The sequence below is a fragment of the Mirounga leonina genome, unplaced genomic scaffold, assembly GCF_011800145.1.
Source record: "Mirounga leonina isolate KUSES-001 unplaced genomic scaffold, KU_Mleo_1.0 Mir_101664, whole genome shotgun sequence".
NCBI classification, from domain to species: Eukaryota; Metazoa; Chordata; class Mammalia; order Carnivora; family Phocidae; genus Mirounga; species Mirounga leonina.
Genome location: NW_023270175.1, coordinates 24,241,315 through 24,267,342, shown reverse-complemented (window position 1 = coordinate 24,267,342; position 26,028 = coordinate 24,241,315). Strand labels below are relative to the sequence as shown.

General features: G+C 45.2%; 1 protein-coding gene across 2 annotated transcripts in view; it reads right to left on the bottom strand.

Annotated features, from left to right (window-relative positions):
- Nucleotides 1-737: 737 nt before the first annotated feature.
- HPRT1 (hypoxanthine phosphoribosyltransferase 1) overlaps nt 738-26,028 on the bottom strand; it is a 52,073-nt gene continuing 26,782 nt past the window's right edge. Inside the window, exons 4-9 of one of the 2 annotated variants that reach the window (XM_035008879.1) lie at nt 25,151-25,216; nt 21,872-21,889; nt 19,593-19,675; nt 15,187-15,233; nt 14,904-14,980; nt 738-939 (exon numbers count right to left, since the gene is read on the bottom strand). In XM_035008879.1, the coding sequence (XP_034864770.1) occupies nt 880-939; nt 14,904-14,980; nt 15,187-15,233; nt 19,593-19,675; nt 21,872-21,889; nt 25,151-25,216 (351 nt within the window). In that variant the 3' untranslated portion in view covers nt 738-879. Of the gene's footprint in view, nt 940-13,680; nt 14,392-14,903; nt 14,981-15,186; nt 15,234-19,592; nt 19,676-21,871; nt 21,890-25,150; nt 25,217-26,028 lie in introns of those variants that run through there. The other variant, XM_035008886.1, reaches the window with a different exon arrangement.

Here is a 26,028-nt window from a genome sequence, read left to right as displayed (position 1 = left end):
ACAATACTTAGTTCCATATACCTGCCCTCCTATTCCTGGTGCCGCTTTGTCGTATCTTTTACTTCCACAACTGTTGTAAACCCCAGTGTAGAGCTTTTGTTCTTTCCATAAGAGAGTTGTTTACATTTTAAGTCAGCTACAATAAGCATAATTTTTTCTTACTCACTGACTTGCTATTTCCAGTCTTCATCCCTTCTTGTACATCCGGATTTCCTTCTGGCGCCATTTCTCTTTGGTCTGAAGGACACCTTTTAATGTTTGTTTTGTTTTTTTTTTAAGATTTTTATTTATTTATTTATTTATTTGTCAGAGAGACAGAGAGCACAAGCAGGGGGAGCGGCAGGCAGAGGCAGAGGGAGAAGCAGGCTCCCTGCTGAGCAGGGAGCCCGATGTGGGGCTCGATCCCAGGACCCTGGGCTCATGACCTGAGCCGAAGGCAGATGCTTAATGACTGAGCCACCCAGGTGTCCCCCTTTAATGGTTTCTGGTAACGAAGGTCTGCTGGTGACACATTTTCTCACCTTTGGTTTATCTGAAACTCTGTCTCTCACTCATTTGTGAAGGATCCTTTTGGATGGATATAGGTCCTTTTGGTCATGATCTCAGGGTGGTGAGATTGAGCCCTTCCTCGGGCTCCACGCTTAGCAGGGAGTCGGCTTGAGATTTTCTTGCTCCCTCTCCCTCTGCCCCTCCTCCCCACTCCCATCTCTCTCTCTCTCTCTCTCTCTCTACCTAAAATAAATAAATAAATCTTTTTTTTTTTTAAGAATTGCCATTTACTGACTACCTACCCCATGTTATTGGAAGTGGACCCTCAGTGGAAAGTGAGGTTCAGAGAAGTGGAGAGGAAGTGAGGGTGAGCATAGGAATCCAAATCTTTCAGTAGACACATGTTGGTCTTCTCATGCAGTAGCCTGGAAATGTGTATGACACACAAACCTAAGCAAAAAAAAAAAAAAAAATGTCATGGTCAGATATAAAATGTGACTATAATTAGGATAAAAAAACACTGCACTTCTGATTGCATTTGGATGATTCACTTCCTAGTTTTCTGTATTTCTCACATTTTTAAAAATCAGCATTAAAAACTATAAGAGTACAAATCGAGGCTTTCTTCTTGATATAATCAGAATGATTGAAAAAGAATGATTGAAAAGAGGGGGGAAAATGAGAGAGCAAAAGCTTCCTTTTTAAAATTACTCCCTTTCTCTGTTTCAGCTGCAATAAAACTAGTTTCATTTTTTCTGATGATATACATTTAGATATATACATAAAAGTTCAAGAACCAAACAAACAACCTGATTAAAAAATGGGCAAAGAACTTGAATAGACAAGTCCCCAGAGAAGATATACATTTAAATAACCAATAAGCACATGAAAAGATGCTCAGCATCACTAATCATTAAGAGAAATGCAAATCAAAACCACAATGAGAGACCATTTTATACATCGGGATGGCCATTAACAAGAAAACAGGGGGTGCCTTGGCTGGCTCAGTCATAGAGCCTATGACTCTTGATCTCAGGGTTGTGAGTTCGAGCCCCATGCTGGTGACAGAGCTTACTTAAAAAATTTTTAAATATTAAAAAACAAAACAGACAGTAACAAGTGTTGGTGAGGATGTGGAGAGAACGGAACACTTGTGCTTTGCTGGTGGGCATGGAAAATGGTGTAGTCACTGCAGAAACCAGCATGGCAGTTCTCCAAAAAAATTAAACCTTGAATTATCATATGATCCAGCAATTCCGCTTCTGAATATATACCCAAGATAATTGAAAGCAGACTCAAATAGATATTCATATACCCATGTTCACAGCAGCCTGATTCACAGTAGCCAAAATGTGGAAGCAACCCAAGGGCATTAATTTGGTAGGGCTGCCATAACAAGACTACAGACTGGGTAGCTTAAACAAGAGAAATTTATTTCCTTACAGTTCTGGAGACTGGAAGTCCAAGACCAAAGCGCCAGCAGGGTTGATTTTTCCTGAGACTTCTCTCGGTGGCTCGCAGATAGCTGCCTTCTTGCCACGTCCTCATGTGGCCTTTTCACACATCCTTGGTGTTGCTTCCTTTTCTTATAAGGACACCAATCCTACTGGACTAGGGCCCCACCCTTATGACCTCACTTAACCTTAATTACCTCTCCAAAGTCCTATCTCAACTAGTCACACTGGGGGTTTGGGCTTCAATATGGATTTGGGGGGGGGCACAATTCAGTCCATAGCACCAAATGTTCATCGATGGATGAATAGATAAAAGGACATGTCATAGACACATGAAATTCTGACACACGTGACAACGCGGATGACTCTTGCAGACATTACGTGAGGTAAAATATTGGTCACAAGGGGACAAATATTGTATGATTCCACTTCCATTTAAGTTCCTAGAGTGGTCACATTCACAGAGACAGAACCGAAGGGTGGTGGCTGCCAGGGGCTGGGGACAGGGAGGAGGACTGGGGAAGGATTACTGGGAATGGGTACAAGGCATCAATTTTGGAAGATGGCAAAAGCCACTGAATTGGGGACACCTGGGTGGCTCAGTCAGTTGAGTGTCTGCCTTCAGCTTGGGTCGTGATCCCAGGGTCCTGGGATCGAGTCCCGCTTCGGGCTCCTTGTTCAGTGGGCAGCCTGCTTCTCTCTCTCCCTCTGCCTGCCGCTCCCCCCTGCTCGTGCTCTCTCTGACAAGTAAATAAATAAAATCTTTTTTTAAAAAAGCCACTGAATTGTATACTTAAAAATGTTTAAAATGGTAAATTTTATATTATATATGTTTGCACAATAGAAGCACAAGAACCCCCCCTCCCCCCGAGATATTAATCATTAACATTTGGGGAACTCAACTTTTCATGCCTCTTTTTCTACACTTATGTATACACATATCACATGCGGTTTTTTTCTTTTTCATCCTTGTAGAAGTCCTACTAATTTTAGGATAGTTTTATTAGATTTCAAGTGTCTTAGAGAATCATATTTCAAATATAAAGCATAGAGAATCATGTGTACCCACCACTCAGACTTCACAAATTTCACCATTTCCCACGTTTGCTTGAGATCTTTTATAAAAGTCTTTTTGATGATGTGATATTTAGGACCTACAATATTATATATGAAATGTGCCCATAAAATAAAAATGCATACTTGAGAACCCACAACACACAACCTCAGCTTTAGGCCCTTAAGGGTACCTTTGAATCTACCTGTGCTCCTCCCCCAAGAAACACTATCCTGACTTCTGGGTTTATTATTCCCTCGCTTAAATAACTTGTCACTTGGATATACAGCTCTATTCTGGCCACCTTTTGCTGCCTAAGAAACTACCTCTAAACTTAATGACTTAAAGCATCAACCATTTAATTACATCTCATGATTTTATGGGTCAGGAATTCAGGCAGGGTTCAGCTGGGTGATTCTTTTATTTCACATAGCAGATGGGCTGGTCTGGAAGGTTCCGTGTGGGCTCCACTCAAGTTTGGAGACTTGGTGGGGCTGGGTAGAAGACTGAATTCAGCTGGGACTGTTTATTGGGCGCTTCCAGAATGACCAACTCTGGGTAGTCGAATTTCTCATATGGTGGCTCAGGACTTCCAGAGTGTTCCAAGAGAGCCAAACAAAGCTGGAAAGCCTCTTTTAACAGCCTCGGAAGTCCTAAAACGTCACTTCTACTGCAGTCAATTGTCAACTCTCAAAGGCCAGACTGGATTCCGGGGGAGGGGAGTTTGCTCCACCCCGTAATGGGAAGATTAGAAAAGAATTTTTGGCCATCTCTCATCTATCACAGCCCCTGGATAATATATTTTTTAGTCCTCTTAATGCCAGATGGTGGCAGGGGCCCTGTACATGCTGAGCATTCCACAGCAAATGTCCCCTTCTCAATTAGGTTATCCTGGTAACTTGTTTTTCTTCCTTTTTTTTTTTAAAGATTTGTAAGTAATCTCTACACCCAACATGGGGCTCAAACTCACCACCCTGACATCACATGCTCCACCAACTGAGCCAGCCAGGCACCCCTTTTTCTTCCCCCTCTTAAAAAAACAACTATCATGGGAAATTTCAAACATATATAAAAGGGGAGAATAGTATCCTGAACTCCACATATACCCATCACCCAGTTTCAGTGATCATCAGCTCATGACCTATTTCCCCTGACTCCTGTATTTTTTTGAAACAAATCCCAGACATCGAGCTGTTTTCATCTGTAAATAATTTAGTCTGTATTTTCTAAAAGATAGGGCTCTTTTTTTTTAATGTAACCACAATATATTATTCCACATTTTAGAAACCACAATAATTCCTTGGTACCAATGTATATTCGAGCCGGGGTTCACATTTCCAATTGTCTCATGTCATAAATGTGTATTTTCTTTTTTTTTTTTTAAAGATTTTATTTATTTGACAGAGAGAGACACAGCGAGAGAGGGGAACACAAGCAGGGGGAGTGGGAGAGGGAGAAGCAGGCTTCCCGCGGAGCAGGGAGCCCGATGCGGGGCTCGATCCCAGGACCCTGAGATCATGACCTGAGCCGAAGGCAGACACTTAACGACTGAGCCACCCAGGCGCCCCCATAAATGTGTATTTTCAAGTTTACTTGGGTTGAGATCTAAATCAAGTCCGTACATTGCTCCTGGTTGAGATTTCTGTCTCTCTTAATCTATAGGTTTCCTCCTTCATGTTTTTCCTTGCAAGTTATTTGTTGAAGAAACCAGGTTGTTTGCCCAATAAACAACTGATAGCATCTTAGACTCAATGAAAACCAGGAATATTTTTGGTTTATCAAAATTCACATTTTTTCCACATTCCCCATTTCTCACTCAATGAGCACAATCCTCCAATTTCTTGGCACTTAAGAGCACAGAGGTTGCTGGTTGCCTCCCTAGCACCGAATCCGGGCTACGTCCTCTTCACCAAGTTCTGAGTTTGTGCTATGCGTCCCAAGGGAAATGGACTCTAATCTTAGCTCCGGAAGTGGGCCTGATGGGGCAGAGGGCAATCCCACCCCCCATCGCCAGTGACTGGCTCTGAAATGGACATCTGAGCCTGTTCTGGCTCGTGGGACACCAGGAGGGATTTTTCATCACTTCTAAAAGCAAGTTGACACAGAAGGCCGTTCTCAGTGAAGCTTGCCTCCCCCCCCCCCCCCCCCCCCCGCCCCTGATGACTACTGGCCGCCCTCACCCGGCCACAGGACGAGCGGCCTTAGGATGAAGCTGGTCCAGGGCAGGCACATGGGAGCCTGGCATCGTCATGGAGCGGGGGATCACCCCGAGCGGGCTGGAGCTACTCCTGGGCTTCCCAGTTCTGTAGTTAATGCCCTTTATTGCGTAGGCCAGTCTGAGCAGGGCAATCTGACGGGAAGCCTAGATCAACCTAACAGATACAGAAGCCCTTAAAATGACCCCAATCTACTCTGCTGGCTTTCTCTCTTATCGCTCCCCTCGACATCCTCTGCCATGGCCAAAATAGACTCCTCACCATTTCCCACACTACCCTGTGATTTGTTTTTAACCCATGCCTCTGCCCAAGCAGATCCTTTGGCTGAAACCCTTTCCCCAGCCTTCCTTCCTCTCTATCTCCCTATTCAAACCTTTCCTGTTCTCCCAAGTTGTATTTTATTTTTTTTTAAGATTTTATTTATTTATTTGAGAGAGAGAGAGAGCACAAGCCGGGGAAGGGAAGGCAGAGGGAAAGGGAGAAGCAGGCTTCCCTCTGAGCAGGGAGCCCCGATGCGGGACTCGATCCCAGGACCCGAGGATCATGACCTGAGCCGAAGGCAGACACTTGACCCACTGAGCCACCCAGGCGCCCCTCCAAAGTCATATTTTAAATGCTGCTTCTCCCTGAAGCTTCTTTCAGAAGGCCCCCCTGCTTCCCCCTCCTCGTTCTGAGTTTTCTTTGAAGTCCCATTACATTAGGTGTACCCTCTTCTTCGGCACTGAACGGAGCCTTGCCTTGCGTTGGAACACTGGTAGACTTGCCCCTTTCCCCTCCTAGACCTGAAGCCCCTCGAGGACGTGGACCGTTGGCATTCAGCGCTATCCCTGAAATGCCCAGCACACAGCCCGAGACGCAGGAAGGCCCCATCACCACTACTGAACAGAACAGCAACAATGCCAAGTGCGGATGCTCCTTGAACCGCTATGCTCCCAGACAACTGTTTTCCATGAAGCCTCGGTTACCTTTTAAAGAAATTGCTAGGTTGCCAAATTTACAAGACGTGTCAACACATTTTGGAAAATGGGGAGGGTGGAATCGATGAGGGCAACATCTTCCCCCAGGTCCTAAGCAAAGGCCAGGTGGCCCCTCATGGCCCTTGTCTAGCCACGCCGGAGCAGAACAAGGCTTGCGACAGTGAACAGAACATTTTCAGAAAGGTGACTTCAGACGTGCCGAGCTTCACGGAGACCCAGGATGAGGAGGGACCAGACAATTTTAACAAAAAGGTGGTCCCAGTGTTGTTCCTGGTGTCAGATCCCGGCTGGGGTAGCGGTTATGTGCCAGGATGTCAGCTCGGACAACGTCCTCACATCTGTGGGGCTCAATCCCCTCATCTAAGAAAATGGTGGTGATACTAGGACCTACCTCAAGGGGCTGCCGTGAAGGGGAACGTGCCCAGCCGTAGTATGTGCTCGGCACACACACGGCTGCCACGAGAAGCCAGGAAGATGATGATCGTCGAGTGGGTGGGAGGAGCAGGAAGCTGGGGCAATGGGAACAGGATGAGGGGACAAAGTATCTCTGAGCAGACCTTTCCGTATCGCTCTCACTCTTATTATGATCCACTGTAAGACTCAATCACAACTAGGATATAGGAGCCTAAATAAAATACACTAACAAATGATTCAAACTGCATGACAGGTGAATACCACAGCTGCGCTAAAAGGGAAGGAGAAGAAAATAATTCTGGAAAAGAGTATTGCGACTGGACACCGTAAGGCTTACGGCAAAAAGATCTGCCCACTGACACCGGGCTCTAGTTAGTTAGATCTGTCACGGGCACACATTAAGTCCTTCATGATATTGGGGTCGAACAAGCAAGTGAATGGAGCCAGATTCTCCAAGTCGAAGCGAAGAGAAGTTCAGAAGTCAGGCAAGGCGGCTAGAATGAATCCTGTGGTGTGGATGAGGGCAGCCCGCAGTGTGAACTCTTTCTTTTCCTACGTACACAGATGCAGAAATAGACACAGATGTGTGTGTACGTGTGCGAGGGTGCGTGCTCCCTCTTCTAGCTCTGTTCCACCCGGAGGCCCCGGAAGCCAGGACGCCCCGACGGTGATGAGCACAGCGCTATCCCTGAAATGCCCAGCCAGCTAGCTGCCACATCCAGGATGAACCCGTCAGGTCTTGTGGAGCCGGGGAAATGGGGAAGCCCTTGGGAAAGGGCAGGGCAACGAGGACACGGGGGCCGGTGGGCAGATGCGGGATGAGCGCTCCAGACAACGCCCCGTGCAGGAGAACCGAACTGGTTCATGTTCACAGCTCTCGAATATTGTCACGATGAAGGCAAGAGGGGGGAAAAATGTCAGGAAAGGAAGTTCTACTGTAAAGCTACGGAGTTTGAAAGTCACTTCAGTCATGAATCATAATGAGGAGGCTCATTATGAAGTACACCCGTGTTGTGTTAAGAGAAAACTTGAAAGAATTTGGCAGTTTTTATCAGCAATGCTTGAAGTTACAACTAATAATGAAAAACCATTAAAAAATCATTACTCTTGGGGCGCCTGGGTGGCTCAGTCGTTAAGCGTCTGCCTTCGGCTCAGGTCATGATCCCAGGTCCTGCCCACAGGGTCGTAAAATAAGCCAGCAGAAAAATTCGGAGATCACATTGGAGGAACTCCGCAATTGTTTTTGAAAACGGTTCCCAGTGCTGGAGGAAGTCAGTGTACATTCTTAAAGATCAGCTGTGACCTCGAAAAGTTGTTTAAATACACAAGTCATTTGGAATTATTCCCTTCAACGAGCTTAGTATTTTTCTCTGTGCCCTCAGTGTATTAGTTTCCACCTAAGAACCAGGCACTAAAGGTTAAGTGCTAATGGACTAAGAGGGCAGGTTCCGGAATAAGACCGCCTGGGTTCAAATTCCTCATCTGCCATGTCTAGCTGTGTGATCTTGGGCAAATTACACAACCTCTCTGGGCCTGCATTTCTTCATTTGCAAAATCAGGATGGTGAAAAAACATCTGCCTCCTAGGGGTATCACAAAGATTCGACAGTGCTTAGTATGCGTCCACTGCATGTGCTTAATAACCCAATCAATGTTAGCTACTATTAGCAAGAAAGAAAATTCTGCTCGTGTTTTTGTTTTTGTTTTTGTCTTGCACAACCTGAGAAAACGTTTTGCTTCTCATGCTGGGTAATTTGGCTATCATTTTAAAATATTTTACTTGCTTTTTAACTTCCTATCATTTATCCAATGGATACTTCTTGAGCACCGTAGTTTGCCAGGCCCTCTGGTGGGTATTGGGGACACAGCAGGGAAGAGGGGCAAGGTCCTGCCCTCACGGGGCTGGGGGTCTATGAGGGAAGCCAGGAAAGAGAGAGAGAAAGCCACAATCCACTGGGCAGGTGCTTGTAAGGGACCAGCTCCGCCAGAGATGCCACCCCCTAGGCGGCATAGAGAGGGCCGACTGCCGTTGGGCCCAAGTCTCAGACAGCCCGGGAGCCTGCCGGGAGCAAGGACAGGTGAGCAGTTGTGTGAGGAGCTGCCACAAGGCTGTCTGTCGTCCCCCTCCTCATCTCACGGGTCTGCCACGAGGCAGCTTCCCATCCGCCTCCCTGGTTCGGGCTAAGCCGTGGGACCTCCGACTCGCCCCCTGAGCTCGGCGAGAGCTGCAGGCCACACATTTAGCCGGAGAACAGTGCCATCCCGTGGGCCCCGCGCCGCTCAGGCTTAGGCTAAGGAATAAACTGGCCGCGGCCGCCTGGGCGGCTTCCTTCCCAGCCAAGCGCGTGGCAGAGTGGCCGCCGTGGCCGTTTCTGCCCGGTGGGGACCGCGTGAGTGCCTGGTGGTGCTGAGGACCACGAGCAACCGAAACAGGTCACGTCACGGAGCGCGACCTCGAGGCTGTTAGAGGAGATCAGGGAAGGGTTCACTGGGGCGATCCGTGAGCCAGCCTGGCTGATCTGGGGCAAGTGAGTGACAGGCACAAGGAACAGCAGGAACAGAGGCCCTGAGGTAAGGGGGGATGGGCTGGCAGGTCTGAGGAACTAAAAGAGCAGTGTGGCTGAAGTGAAGTGAGTAAGAAGGACAGATGATGTGAGGTGGCGGGGGCTAGTTTGTTCATAGGCGGGCTTGCAGGCCACACACTCTCTCGCTGTATCTCTGTCAAATAAATAAAATCTTAAAAAAAAAAAAAACTTTATTCATTCATTTGAGAGAGGGAACACAAGCAGGGGGAGTAGGAGATGGAGAAGCAGGCTTCCCGCTGAGCAGGGAGCCTGACGCGGGGCTTGATCCCAGGACTCCGGGATCATGACCTGAGCCGAAGGCAGATGCCCAACCGACTGAGCCACCCAGGCGCCCCTGACTTCTATTTTTTTTTTTAAACATTTACAGTCTTTATTCAGCAATTATTATTCTGGAATGTTACACAAAGGAAGTGATTCGAGGTTTCTTAGACATATAAACTCATAATTTTGTCTTTTTATAATATCAAAACTTCAGGAGGATTTAAAATGTGTACATTAACTAGGATGCATGCAACCATTCAAAAACATATAAATTCTATAACTAGAAAATTTTCATGATATAGTAAACGCAAATATTTAAATTTTTTGTAGAAATATTATTTATCTGACTTCTATTTTTAAAAGAACATCATCCCAAAAAAGCAAGCAGACACCAAGAGTAAGAAAAGAACGGCCTACCTACAGCACAGGGGGGCAGCGGGAAGGGGGCAAGAGCCGAGGTGGGGAGAGCAGCCGTGGGGGGCTGGCAGCCATCCCCGTGCTCGAGCGAAGGGAGGGGGGCCACGCAGCAAGCGAGCGGGTCCGGGGCGAGCTCAGCATCCTTACGGTGGTGGTGGTGGTGGTGTGGCCAGGGCGCCCCGCAGCAGCGAGGCGGGACCCACAGGCGATCCACCCCTGGAAGGACCTGGGCTTGCCCCTGACAAATGGGGAGCCCCAAGAAGGATCTGAGCCAAACCGAACATCTTCCTTGGACTCTGACTGCTGCACCAGCCGGTGTGGGTGTCAGTCCGGCGGGCGGGGGACAAGGATGGGAACTGGAGATGTGACTGCAATCACCCGGGGAAGAAATGGCGGCCAATCTGTCCCCGGCAGCCTCCCCTCCACTAACGTGACAACTGAGCCTCCGAGTCGGTCCCTTCCGTGAAATGTGCTGTGAGCAAACGTAACGCATATAAGGCACTCGCCTTACGCGACGCCGTAGGCCCTGCCGGTGCTGGTCTGACTCCCCAAGCCCCTGCCACCCCTGCCACTCTTGGAACTGCCCCTGGGCATCCTCGCGCCTCTGAAGCTGCAAACAGAATCTCAATCCCGGCTCCCTGCTTCACAGCCCTGGACCGCCGTCTGCTGCCCAGCGCACAAAAGCCCTGCTCCTCGGCTGCCCGGCACACGGCCTCCCCAGTCTCCGGCGCCACCTCGCTTACACGTGCGCACACACTTACTCTCTCTCCCCGGTGCAGACACACGCACACACACACTCACACACACATGCACACTCTCTCCCCAGTGCAGACACACTTACACACACTCACACTTACACACGCGCGCACACACACTCTCTCCCTGGCGCGCACACACACTTATACTCACACTTACATGCACACACACTCCCCAGCGCACACACTTACACACACTCACACTCACACTCTCCCCAGCAGACACACACGCACACACTCACACACACACACTCTCCCCAGCGCACACTTACACGTGCGCGCGCACACATACTCTCCCCGGCGCAGACACACTTACACACACACGCACACACTCTCCCCGGTGCAGACACACTTACACTCACACACGCACACGCACTCTCCCCGGCGCAGACACACACTTACACACTCACACTTACACGTACACTCTCTCCCCGGTGCAGACACACACTTATGCACTCACACACACTCTCCCTGGCGCAGACAAGAGCGCGTGCACTCACACACGCACTCACACTCTCTCCCCAGACACACACACACACACACTCTCCAGTGCCGACACACACACACACGCACACACGAGAAGACCAGGAACCTTGCCAGTCTTCCCCAGGACCTGGCACCCGGAGGGTGCACAGTGTGTTTCTAGAATCTCAACCGCAGGGGAGGACATTAACCCTCCAAGCTGATGAATCAGACCAGCAGGCCATCTTTACACGCGGAATTACAGGCATGATGCAAACAGTAGTCCCATACAAGCATTCACAATAGGGGGACACGTGGAGGGTTTGGCACACACAGTTTTCCAGGTCTTTGAGCACCCACATCGCCTCGGATGGTAAGATGCCATGTTTCCCTGTCTCTGAAAATCAAGCAAATGAAAGCGCAGTCCCGAGGATTACGGACGTGTGACATTTGTGACCAGTGGCTCCCAGGCTAAATGACCAAAAAGGGCCCCAGGAGGCTTTGGCCTTTTTTTTTTTCTTTTTAGTACTTTTCCTCTCCCTTGACAGACTGTTATTCCAGAAATTACTACTGCTCCCATCAGTGTGCCCTTTCTGTCATCCTATAAATGGACGATGTTTAATCTGCTGCAAGTTGGTCAAGGAAATAAAATTACTGGGAACAGGCACCCCGATGGCAGGTGAAGTAAGGTCTGAGGCGTCTTCTTATGAGGTAAGAGGATGCGCTCCCCAGGCCTTTCGTTCCCAGTGGTTAGCTGGGATTCTTTTTTTTTTTTTTTTAAAGATTTTATTTATTTATTTGAGAGAGAGAGAGTGAGAGACAGAGAGCATGAGAGGGAGGAGGGTCAGAGGGAGAAGCAGACTCCCCGCCGAGCAGGGAGCCCGATGCGGGACTCGATCCAGGGACTCCAGGATCATGATCTGAGCCGAAGGCAGTCGCTTAAACAACTGAGCCACCCAGGCGCCCCTAGCTGGGATTCTTGACGGGTGAGCCAAGCAGCGAAGACATGACCTAACCGCAAGCTAACGAGCTCGGCCGACTCGGGAGAAACAGCTGAGGCTCCTCATGCTACAGTAGCAAGAATCTGACAGATCTCAGCTTAAATCTCGGCCGCTGACTAGCCGTGCACCTCACGTCCCAGAACATTCATTTCTTTCAGCATCAACCACAGTTTACGGCGTGCCGGCTCGCTCCCGGGCCACCGTCCCACTCCACCTGCATTGTGGCAGCTCCTTACTCCTCACCACGTGCCTGTGAAGAGACACCACTGTCCCCACTTACAGCTGAGAAAACAGGCCCCAAAGTTCAGTAGCTCGATGTCACAGTGCTAATAAGCAAAGGTTAGGACAGCCTAACCCAGAGCTCTTAGCTACTCATTTGACAACTGTCATGTGAGCTCCTAGTAAATCTTCGAGACACTGAGTATACATCAGTGAACAAAACAGATACAAATTCTTGTCTTGGGGCGCCTGGGTGGCTCAGTCCTTAGGCGTCTGCCTTCGGCTCAGGTCGTGATCCCAGGGTCCTGGGATCGAGCCCCACATCGGGCTCCCTGCTCAGCGGGGGGCCTGCTTCTCCCTCTCCCACATCCCCTGCTTGTGTGCCCTCTCTCGCGGTCTCTGTCAAATAAATAAAATCTTTAAAGAAAAAATTCTTGTCTTCCTTATGGAACTGACATTCTAGAAGATGTGGAGAGGGGAGACGAACAGGAGGCCGTACATACAAATGTAAACCACACAGCATGTTTTTCTTTTTTACCTATGAGAAGGGTCATTTCACATGGTTCAACCTAACAGAACGTGGGAAGTGCACCGGGAAAGGGGAGGGGAAGAGGGATGGGCAGCAGGAGGCCGCTTGCCTAGCAAACCCAACCCACCGTGAGGCCAGGACATGCTGAGGGGAGGGGAGGGGAGGGGAGGGGAGGGGAGGAATCGGGAGTTATGGTGGATGCTACACCCATGTCGACACCAACCTCAACATCACAGGGTTATGAAGATCAAATGAGATAACCAAAGTGAAAAGGTTTGATAAACTAGGAAGCTCCGCGACCCTAACAAATTATTACTCGGTACTACTTCAAGTTCCCTACTTTGCTCTTGGGAAGGACAGCAAACTTCTTAAGGCAGCGATGTGGCTAGATGGCTCCCGGGGTTGCTGGTTCATACCTCACCTGGAGCTGAGAGGCCCCTGAGGGTCTGGGTTTAAAACCGGTCTCCCTGGTCCCAGAAAACAAGAGGCTGTGTCGGTGCTGTGTTCTCAGTGAGGTATTATCTACACAAAGGCGGCAGCGGGATGCGGCTCAGACAGACTGCTGAGATGCCCGCCAGACCGCGGTCTGAACAATCTACCAGGATCGCAAGAGAAAGCCCTGTTACTCGAACACGGTGACACGTCATAAAGCATACCGTGTGTCTGAAACTTAAATGTCGGTAAGAATTTCACCAGCCTCACCCACACATTCTACCAGATAATCGCTATTCGCTGGGCTCGGTAAAGATTACAATTAAAATAGCTGCTAAAACATAACAGACAAGGAAAAGGTAACCGACAGAAAATGACACTAGGTTAATTTGTAGGGAAATGAGAGGTAGGCATAGTTTCTTTTAAGAGACAGCCTTTATTGTAAGGAGTTTTACACCCAAGAATTCAAAATGTGGTAACGTTTTTTGGAATTTATTGATTTGTATTTAAAAGGAACCGCTGACACAGATTCACCGGAAATCACTGGAACAAGCGCGAGAAAACAGTTAATACTACTGAAACAGCAAAGTAATTCCAAGACATGTGGTTTCTCCAACAGAACAATACTGTCGATGCTGTCACTGATATGAAAACTGACGGCTCCTTACTCTTCTGAACACACAGTGGTATATAATTAACAGTATTCAATCACTTCTGTTCTTTCCGTAATATATAAAAATTAAAATACCAATTAAAAAACTAATATATCTTCTCTTTAAATGTTTCTTACAGATACAATTTCAATATTTTCATTCGATAGTGGTGTGGTTTAAGAGATTTTTTTCATTCACAAGTCAAACAACACTCCACGCCAAGAGAACAGATAGTCTATAGGCTCATACTGCAAATAAAGACTTCAGGAATGCAGCAACGGGCATTTCTAAAATACAAAATGGATAAAATTCTGAGAGGAAACATGCAATAAAGCTCTACTGAGCCGCTGGCCACAGAACTAGAACATTCTACTGATGATTTCAATGGGACTCCAGACGCTTCCAAACTCAACTTGAACTCTCATCTTAGGCTTTGTATTTTGCTTTTCCAGTTTCACTAATGACACAAACATGCTACAAAATAAAAATCCAGAAACTCACATTAGAAAAGCGTACTGTGCAACGAAAGGCAAGAAGAGCATTTTGCATGGCTCGGGTGAATGGTGCTGTGCTGTAGGGGACAGAGGGGGGTGGGGTCTTCTGCATCTTCCTCACCCGTGTGAGGAAACGCACGCCCGGGCCTCTTGCCCACGGAGCAGAAGCGGGTGCTTGAAGGAGAGTGAGTGAAAAGACTTAAACCTTCATTTATTTCTTACTTATGACTACATCTATCATCTGAAGTAATAATGGGACAGTTATTGTACATTAAAGCTGTTCAACTGTTGCAGCCAGCAAGAAGTGTCGCCCCAGCCTGGCCCAGTTCCAGCTCTAAGGACGTCTGTACTTGACTACAGCTTTATGTGACTAATGGGAACCATCCGTCTGTTCAAATTATGAGGTGCTGGAAAGAGAAAACAAGTCTTCTCTTTTGTAAATTTGTGTATGGGTTCTGAAAAATGAGAGTGAGAAAACGAGGCATTACTTACATTCAAATCCCTGAAGTATTCATTATAGTCAAGGGCATATCCTACAACAAACTTGTCTGGAATTTCAAATCCGACAACTAAAAAGAATCATAAGTCATCATTTAGATACAAGAAAACATCACTTTCAAATCGAATGCTTACGAATGTGCCTTCTCTACAAATACTCTCTAAAATCTTAAAAAAACAAAACCCAAATACCCTCTAAAGTAACTCTCAACCAATTCACGTAAAACTTGTTCGGGTCAAAGATGGTTAAATGACTGACATAAAGTAATTCACTTACAGTCTGGTTTATAGCCAACACTTCGAGGAGTCCTCTTCACCAGCAAACTGTTAATTACAAAATGTAACATGTGACATATGGAGACACGACAGGGCATTACAAAAGAGAACGTTCATGCTCTGAGACATGGTCTCACCCGCACCTAGAATACTTGCTACGTGGAAGACTATGAAATGGGGAGCTAGCTCACAGGGACTGAGCGGGCCAGCAGTGTGTTCCCACCACAGCCAAGGCCCCTGCCTGCTCCCCACCCGAAACACGACTGACGGTTCTGAGAGCTGCACCTTGACCACTCAGCACCCACCAAAAGGCAGTGAATCAGAAGGGTGAGTGGACGGCGAGTGCCAACGAGCAGTTTCACAATCCCTGGAAATCCAATCCTAGAGCTGCAAAGGGGTGCGGGAGATGTGAGCATCACCTGAGGCTCTTAATACATGGCTGACAAAGATCATGAGGCTAAAAAATAAGTAGCATGCTCGAGGAGCTAGTATTCATTTTTGAGAGCAAAAATTGCAGTTGGGATAAGCCACCTCTAACATAAGCCAATTTCGTAACTCAAGTGTGTACCACCTGCTGAAATTTTTCAGCCATTAAGAAAAGCTATCGACAGTGTTTTGAGAGCCTTTACATGTTAAGGGCAGTCCCAATAAAACTCACGATTTTTTATCTTCTTAGATAAATAGATTTAAAAAGCTGGAAAGGACAGGGGCACCTGGGTGGCTCAGTCGGTTAAGCCTCTGCTTTCAGCTCAGGTCACGATTCTGGGGTTCTGGGATCGAGCCCCCCTCCCCAGACCCCCCGCCCCCGCATCGTCATCAGGCTAACTGCTCAATGGGGAGCCTGCTTCTCCCTCTGCACCCCGCCCCGCCCCCCCCGACTCGTGCTCCCCCTCTCACTCTGGTCTCTCTCTCAAATAATTAAACAAAATCTTTTTTAAAAAAAAAAGCTGGGAAGGACATAAAGTGATATTCAATCTTAGCTACACATCAGACTCACCTGGGAACTTGAACAAAACAAAACCCAGATACCCAGGCCACACCCCCGACTGATTACATTAGAACTGCTGGGGATGGGACAGACATAGGTTTCTTTTTTTTCTTTAATTTGTATAAGTAAATAAACTATACAAGTATACTTCAGAGATCTTGTGGGTATGGTTTCAGACCACCACAATAAAGCAAATATCACAGTAAAGGGAGTCAAATGAATGTTTTGCTCTCCTAGTGCACAAAAACTGTTTACATTATATTGAGGTGTATTAAGTGTGTAATAGCATCACATCTAAAAAATGTACATATCTTAATTTAAAGACATTTTATTGCTAAAAAATGCTAACTATCATCTGAGTTTTCCGAAGTCATAATCAGTGATCAGAGATCACCACAGCAAATATAATAATAATGAAAAAGTTTGAAATATTCCAAGAATTAATCAAAATGTGACAGAGAGGGGCGCCTGGGTGGCTCAGTCATTGGGCGTCTGCTTTCGGCTCGGGTCATGATCTCGGGGTCCTGGGATCGAGCCCCGCGTTGGACTCCCTGCTCAGCAGGGAGTCTGCTCCTCCCCACCGCTCATGCTTGCACACTCTCTCTCAAATAAATAAATAAATAATCTATTAAAAAAAGTGACAGGGACATGAAGTGAGCAAATGCTGTTGAAAAACTGGCGCCTACAGACTTGCTCGATGCTGGGTTGCCACAAGCCTTCGATCGCTAAACAAAAAAACAAACCCATGGTATCTGCAAAGTGCAACAAAGCAAAAGCACAATAGACTGAGCTATGCCTATATCAAAAGTTACTAAGCAGATATAGTTATAAAGTCCAATGTTTTTTTTTTTTATATAAAGTCCAATGTTAACAGCTTATTCAAATTCTTCATTTTGAAATAATTAGATTACCAGGAAGTCACAAAAATGCACAGGGAGGTCCCGTGTGCCCCCTGCCCAGCTTCCTCCAATACTAACAGCTCACATAACGAGTAGGTGACCACAACCAAGTGGACTTGGGGGAACTGACCTTATCCAGATTGCACCAGTCTTACACACATACATGCATGTGCGCGTGTGTACTTCTATGCAATCCTATCACACGTGCGGATTCACGTAACCACCACCACACTCGAGATAACAGACCTTTCCATCACACAAGGCTCTCTCCTGCTACCTCTTTATTTATAGTCACACACCGCCATCACCTCCCTCACCCCTGGCAACCACTAATCTGCTCTCCATTTCTATCATTTTGTCACTTTAAGAAGGCTGCATAAATGGAATCATGTAGTAGGTAACCTTTCGAGATTGGCTTTTTTTTTTTTTTTTAAAGTAGGCTCCACACCCAGCATGGAGCCCAACATGGGGCTTGAACTCATGACCCCGAGATCAAGACCTGAGCTGAGATCAAGAGTCGGACACTTAACCGACTAAGCGCCCCCAGGTGCCCCTCGACATTTGAGGCTCATCTAGGTTGTCGTGCGGATCCACAGCGCAGGGTTCCATGGACGGGACCCTGCCGTTTGTCTAGCTGCTGGGGGGACATTCTGGGTGTTTCCCGTTTGGGGCTATGACAAATGAAGTTGCCATGAGCTTTCGTGTATGAATATCTACGAGGACCCAAGTTTCCATTTCTCCAGGATAAAGGCAAGTGCTTGAGTCGTACGGCTGCCACATGCTCAGTTTCTCACAAAACCGACAAGCTGTTTGCCCAGGCAGCCATTCCATTTGACATTCCTTTTTTTTTTTTTTTTTTAAAGATTTTATTTATTTATTTGAGAGAGAGAGAATGAGAGACAGAGAGCACGAGAGGGAGGAGGGTCAGAGGCAGAAACAGGCTCCCCGCCGAGCAGGGAGCCCGACGCGGGACTCGATCCAGGGACTCCAGGATCATGACCTGAGCCGAAGGCAGTCGCTTAACCAACTGAGCCACCCAGGCGCCCTCATTTGACATTCCTATCAGTTAAGTGTCTTTACATTTTTAATTGAACTTCTTAAGTTAAAATGCTTATCTCATCCTTCTTAAACCTGCATTGAATAAAAAGAATGAGCTGCCAGGCTTACTCCAAGCACAGGTACATATACCTCATAAAGGGATATATGATATACCTGTGATATTAAAATCTAATAGTGAGGGAGGGATTAAGAAAAAAAGGTTAAGAAACACTGACTTAGGCCAACTCCATCACTAAGAAATGAATGACCTAATAAGTACTCTTTGAGCACTCCACACCCCCAGCAACACAAAATCCCCGTCTGTCGTGAGGCAGTCTACCTCAATTCCACAGCATATTCCAGGAAAGAGGGACAAAAGACTATCCCGAGGCTACAGACTATCCTACACCACAGTAGAGAAATAAGCAAGTGCGTGGACGGGCTTACGGGAAGCTACTTAGTGCCCCAGAATGCATCACAGGTAGAGACCCTCTTGTCATAGCTGTCCCAAACCCACAGAAAGGGACTGACCCACACGGGCACCAGCTATCAGAGAAGCCCCAAAGGACAAACTGCTGACAGATGATTCACTAGAAGGCTCACTCTGATTCAAAGATGCTCGATATGGGATACGTGGATCCTTTAAAAGAGGTTTATCAAAACCAGTTAATCATTTAGGAAAAAAATTAGATTACTATTTGACCCCTACACCAAAATTATAGAGCAGTCAAAGATTTAAAAATAAAAGAAGAAATTGCAACCCCCCCAAAACAAAAACAAAAACCACCCCAAAAAAACCACCCCGGGTGTTACCCTACCGAAAACTTAAGGTGGTAAATAAAGCATGAACTGTGAGCTGGGTTGCCTGGGTTCAAATCTCACCCCAATAGGGTGCTAGGCACTGTGCCTCTGGACAGTTCCCTATGCCTTGGTATCCCTAACTGTAAAGGGGGAGTAACAGTGCTTCCTAGGAGTTGTTAGGGATTAAGCTCTAATTATAATTAAATATAATTAAACTAGAAACAAAGGTAGAACTAATAAAACAAAATCCAAACAGCACAGGCAGGGCCTGGAGATGAGGCTGGCATACGTCGTCACCACATCACTCAATTCCGGGGGCTCCGGACCCTCAGATCCCACCCCCTTCCTACTACCTCCTAAACCCAATGTGGGATCCCTGGTCTCAAGTCTTCAAGAAAGTCCCAAATCTTCTACCATGCTCCCCAGGACAAGTTGGTATCATTATTAGCATGCTAAAAAACCAAGTGTTATTAATATTAAGCAAAAAGAGGACCACAATGAAGGGCTTCCTTAACACATGACAAAATTATTTACAAAGCATATTTACTGAGTCTTATTTGAGGTCACATTACTTTCTGAAGGTAAAACAAGTTGAGAACATTTACCCTTACAAAGAACCAATTAATTACTTACTCCTGTTTCAAATGAAGAAAATAGCCTGTCAAAATGTTATATACATACCTTGCGACCTTGACCATCTTTGGATTATGCTCCTTGACCAAGGAAAGCAAGGTTTGCATTGTTTTGCCAGTGTCAATTATATCCTTTAAAAAAAAAAAAGAAAAGACATTTAAACAGCAAATAAAACCGAGTCATATAAACACGAAATACCAAAACCCCACATGTAAATAGAAGAATGCTATTTTTCTTTTTCAGTGTAGCCAACTCTCAGATGCAGGTGGTTAATAGACTACACTCTGGGGGGTGCCTGGGTGGCTCAGTTGGTTGGGCGACTGCCTTCGGCTCAGGTCATGATCCTGGAGTCCTGGGATCGAGTCCCGCATCGGGCTCCCTGCTCCGCGGGGAGCCTGCTTCTCCCTCTGCCTCTGTCTCTCTCTCTCTCTCTCTGTCTCTCATGAATAAATAAATAAAATCTTTAAAAAAAAAAAGATAGACTACACTCTGAGAAACACTGCTGTACGCCATCTTGGAAGTATCCAAACTAATAAGGTTTTACTATATAAAATGACTTTATATGAAAGTGAATCTTCACTGTTTAGTCAAAAGCAGGACATTATTCAAAACAAACCCATCTCTCATTGGGAAAATGCTTCTTAAACCATAACCCTAATGTTCTTCAGTGAAAATACTCTTATGGACGGTATAAAGCGATGCTTCACAAAGTGGGGTCCGTGAGTCATCAGAAACATCAGGGCTGGAGACTTGTGAAAAATGCAGAGTTCCGGGCTGTGGTGGCTAGAATTCAGATGGCCCCAAGACTCCCGTCCCCCAGTGCACACACCCAGAATAACGCCCCCAGCCCCAGCATAAGCACAACCTGGGAAAATGCTGGGACGGTCTCTCCTGTAACTAGTTATGTTCTATGAGGTGGTTGTAGCACACTGGAGAGAAGATCTCCGGCTGGTTTTGAAGAAGTCAGCTGCCATGTGAAGGCCACGTGTTAAGGACATGAGGTGGGCCTGTAGGAGCTGTGAGCGACCCCCGGCCAGCAGCCAGCAAGAAAACGGGGCCCTCAGTCCTGCAACCACCAAGAACTAAATTCTGCCAACAACCTAAATGAACTTGGGAGAGGACCAGGAGCCCTGGGTGGGATAGGAGCCCCAGCCTTGCTTCAGCCCGATGGGACTCTGAGCAGAGGGCCCAGCTAACCTGTACTCAGGCTCCTGACCCATGAAAACTGAGACACTGAACATGTGTTGTTTTCAGCTGCTAAATCTGTGGTCATTTGTTAGGTGCCATTACCCCAGACAAAGTCAATCTGAAGTGGAATTAATGAATGTACATTTAAAAACAAGCAACCAGGGGTGCCTGGGTGGCTCATTCAGTTAAGCGTCCAACTCTCGATCTCAGGGTCAACAGTTCGAGTCCTGCAATGGGCTCACGCTGGGCGTGAAGCCTAATTAAAAACAAACAAACAAACAAACAAAAAACCCCAAGCAACCAGTTCCCAGGGATATTCATGTACACGAATCCTCTGAAAACAGTGTTGTCTGTTTAGCTTTTGATCCGTAAGCTGGTTTCTATTAGTAACAACAAAAATGAATTGGGGGTTACTGGTGCTCTTAAGTCTTAAACATTTCACATAAAAGAATGAAAACTCATTCTACTGGTGAGAGTATAAAGCATACAACCACTCTGTTAAGTCATTTGGCAATAACAATAAAACTGAAAATGTACCAACCCTACAATCCAGTCACTGCCTGCATCTAGAAGGGACCCACACAAGTGCACGCCGAGTACCGCAAAGGGTTGCTCTTAGCAGCCCTGTTATAGCACGAGAACTACGAGACTTGCCCTATTCATGGGGCAATAAACTGGTGGGTTCGTACACTGCCAATTTTGCATTTTAAGCCAGCTAACTGTAGGTCTCAACACGAATAACCTCAGAACTTATTATGAGTGAAAATAACAAGATGTAAGAGAGAACATGTATAGTTTGGCGCTATATACATTTTTAAATCACAAAATACGTTTTCCATGTGGATACATACATGAAAGAGAAGTATAAAAAAAGACGCATGGGAATGATGTATATCAACTTTAAAAGGAGAAACTTTTAAGCCCAAAAGAGAGGGGTAAGAAATATACCAACATTTTCCAATTATCCAATAAAAACAAACTACTAAGTATTTCTTACAAAAAACCAATCTCACTCCCTTATAACACAAGGCCACCGTTAAAATTGATGACGAGGAATTTCTTTCCCTGGATTACCTTTAGGACTGTGCATACTAAGTCAGAAAACCATAAACACTATATTGAAAGTATGTAGAACTTACCTCAACAATCAAGACATTCTAGAAGAAAAAGAAATGAAAATCAGTACAGTAAATCAGATAGTGTTTCCAATTATAACTCAAATCACATCATAACAAACTCATTATCCAAATTCTTGTTTTTAAGATACTTTCCTATCTCAAACCCTGATTTAAACAATGGGCCATCTGCTGAGATTTGGAACTCTTTAATGTGAAATTTTCACTGTAATGGAATTTTTTAAAATACAATTTGACCTATATGTTCATCTAAAAAAAATTCTCATTACTTTAAACAGAGGTCTCATCTTGGGCAAATCATGAAGTTTCTCTGGGCCTCAGTTTACCATGTGTAAAATAAGGGATGTGAACTAGTATGTATCTTCCAAGCCTACATTCAAGAACTATAATTTGTACCAGAACTCCAAAATCATGCCTTTAATTTACCATACAGGATCCAATTCAAAACCCATTTTCTCATTAGGCTGAAACTGATCTGTTTTTTCTGGATGTGTTCACATTCTTGGACTCAACTAAAGAAAGGTACCAACACTTCCTTCCACCAGAAACCCTCACCCCATTTTCTACTTCTCAGAATTTTATAGCTGGAAGAGAGCCCTTGCAGGAGAAACCATCTAACAATTACATCTGAGGTAGAGAAGAGTCCTACCTGTTCTTATGCTAGTTACAGGAACGAGCTAGCATTTCACATACTGGTTATAATCACTGTCACAGGGAAGATTGATGCTATATTGCGATTTGTAGTTCTCACTTCTTGGTCACAAACCTATTGCATGACCATTTTAAGGTTCTATATATTCCTCTAAGTCAGTGGTTACCAAGGTAGGGCACACAAGATCCACAGGGTTGTGCAAGAAAGAAGTATTAGACCTTTTTTTTAAACCTCACCCTGTTTGAGCTATAAATTTTGCATGTATTTTGTAATATACATAATATCACTACCATAGTCTGTATTATCATTTACCTCTTTCCTCCCATGACAACTACTTTGTCTCTTTTCAAGATACTGCCATCTCAATCTTTAGTAAAATAGAATCAATGGACCAATAATCGTGTCACCGCCTACTATGTGATTCTTTCTCAACATTTTCTCTACCCTAGCTAGCACATCGGAAGGATAACATTCTCCCATCCTAACTGTGGCTCACTGCTGCAGCAATGTACGCCATGGGATGGAGTTACAGTCTGGAAACAGCACTGAATCATGAGACAGAGAAACTGGATCCTAGTCTTGACTCTAGTACTAAGTAGCTGCACGATCTTGATTATGTCATAATCATAGACTTCTAGTAATATGAGATAGTTTGTACAAATCAACCACAATCCAGAGAGATTAAATATTTATCCAATACAAAATCATAGTATCTAGAGTATGATCTCAGTACAGTTTTAAAAATAAAGAATGAGAATTTCTACCATTATTAAGAGCTGATGTCAAATAGCTACAGCCCTTAATAATGGTAGAAATTCTCATTCTTTATTTTTAAAACTGCATTCTTACTTCAGAAATGGAAACAATGAGGCTTCAGAGGTCAAATGATTTGCCTAAAGTCATAAAACTAGCCAAGAGGTAATGAGGTGTTTTCAGGGTCCAAAGCCCATATTCTCAACCACTAACTGGGGGGGGAAAAAGAAGGGGGGAAAACATTTATATACATATGTATCTACACACATGTGTCCCCAAAAAACTGAAATAGAAAGTCTAAATAACCCACAATCTCACCACCAAGAAATAACTTCACCCAACTTAGATGTCTTGATTTTTTTTCCACAATTAATGTGCTCTACTGTGACTATCATGAAAAGAAAATTATTTTAGAAAGAGACGTTTAAGATCACAAAGTCATGTAGTGGGACAGAGCCATGAGGTGGGAAAGGCAAGGTCAAATGGAATCCCAGGAGGCTTTAAAGGCGAGGTCCCTTCCAGCACTAAAAACTGACTATAGGAGTAAGGGCAAAACACGCTGAAAGGGAAGACTAGGTCTGGCAGTGGTATATATGATGGGCAGGAAGGGGAAAGAGTCAACAGATTATAGTTTCTCTTTTGAAGTTTTCAAAAGATGTTGAAGAGGACAAGATTAGTTTGGCAGGACCCTGATATGGGATAAGAGGATTTGACACAGTGTTGTATGCTTAAGTCTCCTACTAGACACTCAGTCAAGGAAGCTGTAAACATTTAAAAGCCAGAGGAAGAAGAGAGCTTTGAGGCCAGAAAGACCTGCATTTAAATTCAAGCTCTACCACTTACTGGCAGCGTGACTTTGGACAAGTCCTTCCAATCTACTGAGTCTTAGTTTCCTGATCTGTAAAACAGGGGTAACAGGATCTACCTCACAGGACTGTCGTGAAACTTTTATGAGATTCTGCCTTTATATCTGGCAGTGTTTATAAACAAATAACTAGCAGCTGAAAAAAATACAGCAATCTATCATTTCTCATTGGTTACTCGAAAATCATTTCAATGTATCACAAGAATAATATTCAAATATCTTAATATCTCTATTATTTCTGCCAATTGTCTATACTGGAACAATCTTGATGTATTTAGAAAACTCCTTCTGAGATTTCTTAAGATAGTAGTATGTTTGAACTAACTGAGTATTCCCACTACCAGAAAAACTGTTGTAAGAGGTCTACATGCATTATCTCACTTAATGCTCTGAACTCTGTGAGGGAACTGCCATTATTTAGTCCCTACCTCACACAGAGGAGACTGAGAGGTTACATAATCTGCCCAAGGTCACACAGACAAAGTACTGAGCCAGGCTTTCAAGCAAAGCTGCCCACCTTGGGGCACCTGGCTGGCTCAGTTGGTAGAGCATGCAACTCTTGATCTTGGGGTCGTGAGTTTGAGCCCACGTTGGGTGTAGAGTTTACTTAAGGAAAAAAAAAGCTGCCCATCTCTAGAACCCACACTTTCACATCTACTACATGATACTACACTACATGTTTCGCTGTGTGAGTCTATTTTTAAAAAGAAGACTGTCTTTCCCCCCCAAAAAATATATATATACTTTTGAAGAATTCCAAATTAGATCACACAGAGGAAGACAAGAGTACTTTGTAATACAGACTTGAAGTTTAACGTTGGATTCTGCTGCCTCTCTGCTATATGACCTAGGAAAAGAAAGCTAACTGAGATTGCTTCCAGGGGTTAAATAGCCCTCGTGTAAGTGCATAAATAACTGTGTAAACTGCCTCGTAGTGATAAAGCACAGTGTTACTGACTGACTCCTGGCATGAAGTCAAGAGAACTCTTTTCTTCCCCTTCAAGACACATACCTTTCCAGTCAAAGTTGAGAGATCATCTCCACCAATTACTTTGATGTCCCCTGTTGACTGGTCATTCTAGTTAAAAAACAAACAAAAAAAAGATGTAAGTATATATGTATATCCTTTTGTGTACACGCCTACATTTCAAATGATCAAATGGGAACTAGAAGATTTAAGAAGAATATCATCGCATTATGATATTCTAAACGATACAAATTACAAGAATTATGTTTCAAGAAATGAACAACTAGGTAACTTTCAAGTAGAAATTAGTGAAAATTTAAAAGTTCTAACTGGCCATTACTGATTTGATGCTCCTCAGAGTCGTACAAGTAGGGCACACACATCTTCAAGTGGGCAGTATCCTAGAAACCACCTATCTTCAGTCACAGTAATTTCTGAACCATGAAGTTATTAGCACGACATATGTCCAGTTCTGGCCCTGGACCATTGCCATGAATCAAGCAAGCTGTAGGTTCTGGTCTGTATCACACTCAACCCCAAAAATACTGCCCTCAAAAGTCTAGCCCAGGCACATGTCATCTTCAGCACAGTCTGGAAAAGCAGGTCTGATTAGCAGTCTTTTAAGGCCTTCCTCTTAGGAGGCTCCCAGTTTTCTGCTATCACAGAATCCAGTAGAAACCCTTACAGGAGTTTCAAAGGGAAATCCTCCATACCCACCGTAGTTGGTGGTGATAGTGATCATAATTTGACTGAACTGGAGCCAAAGAGCAGGTGAACAAAAGAGCTGAGACTTGCCCTACCAGAGAGCAAACCATACCAATGCTACGACAATTACAACAATGTTGTGTCAGCACAGTAACAGACAAAGAGACCAAGGAACAGAACAGAGCCCAGGAACATATGAGGATTTAGTATACGATAAA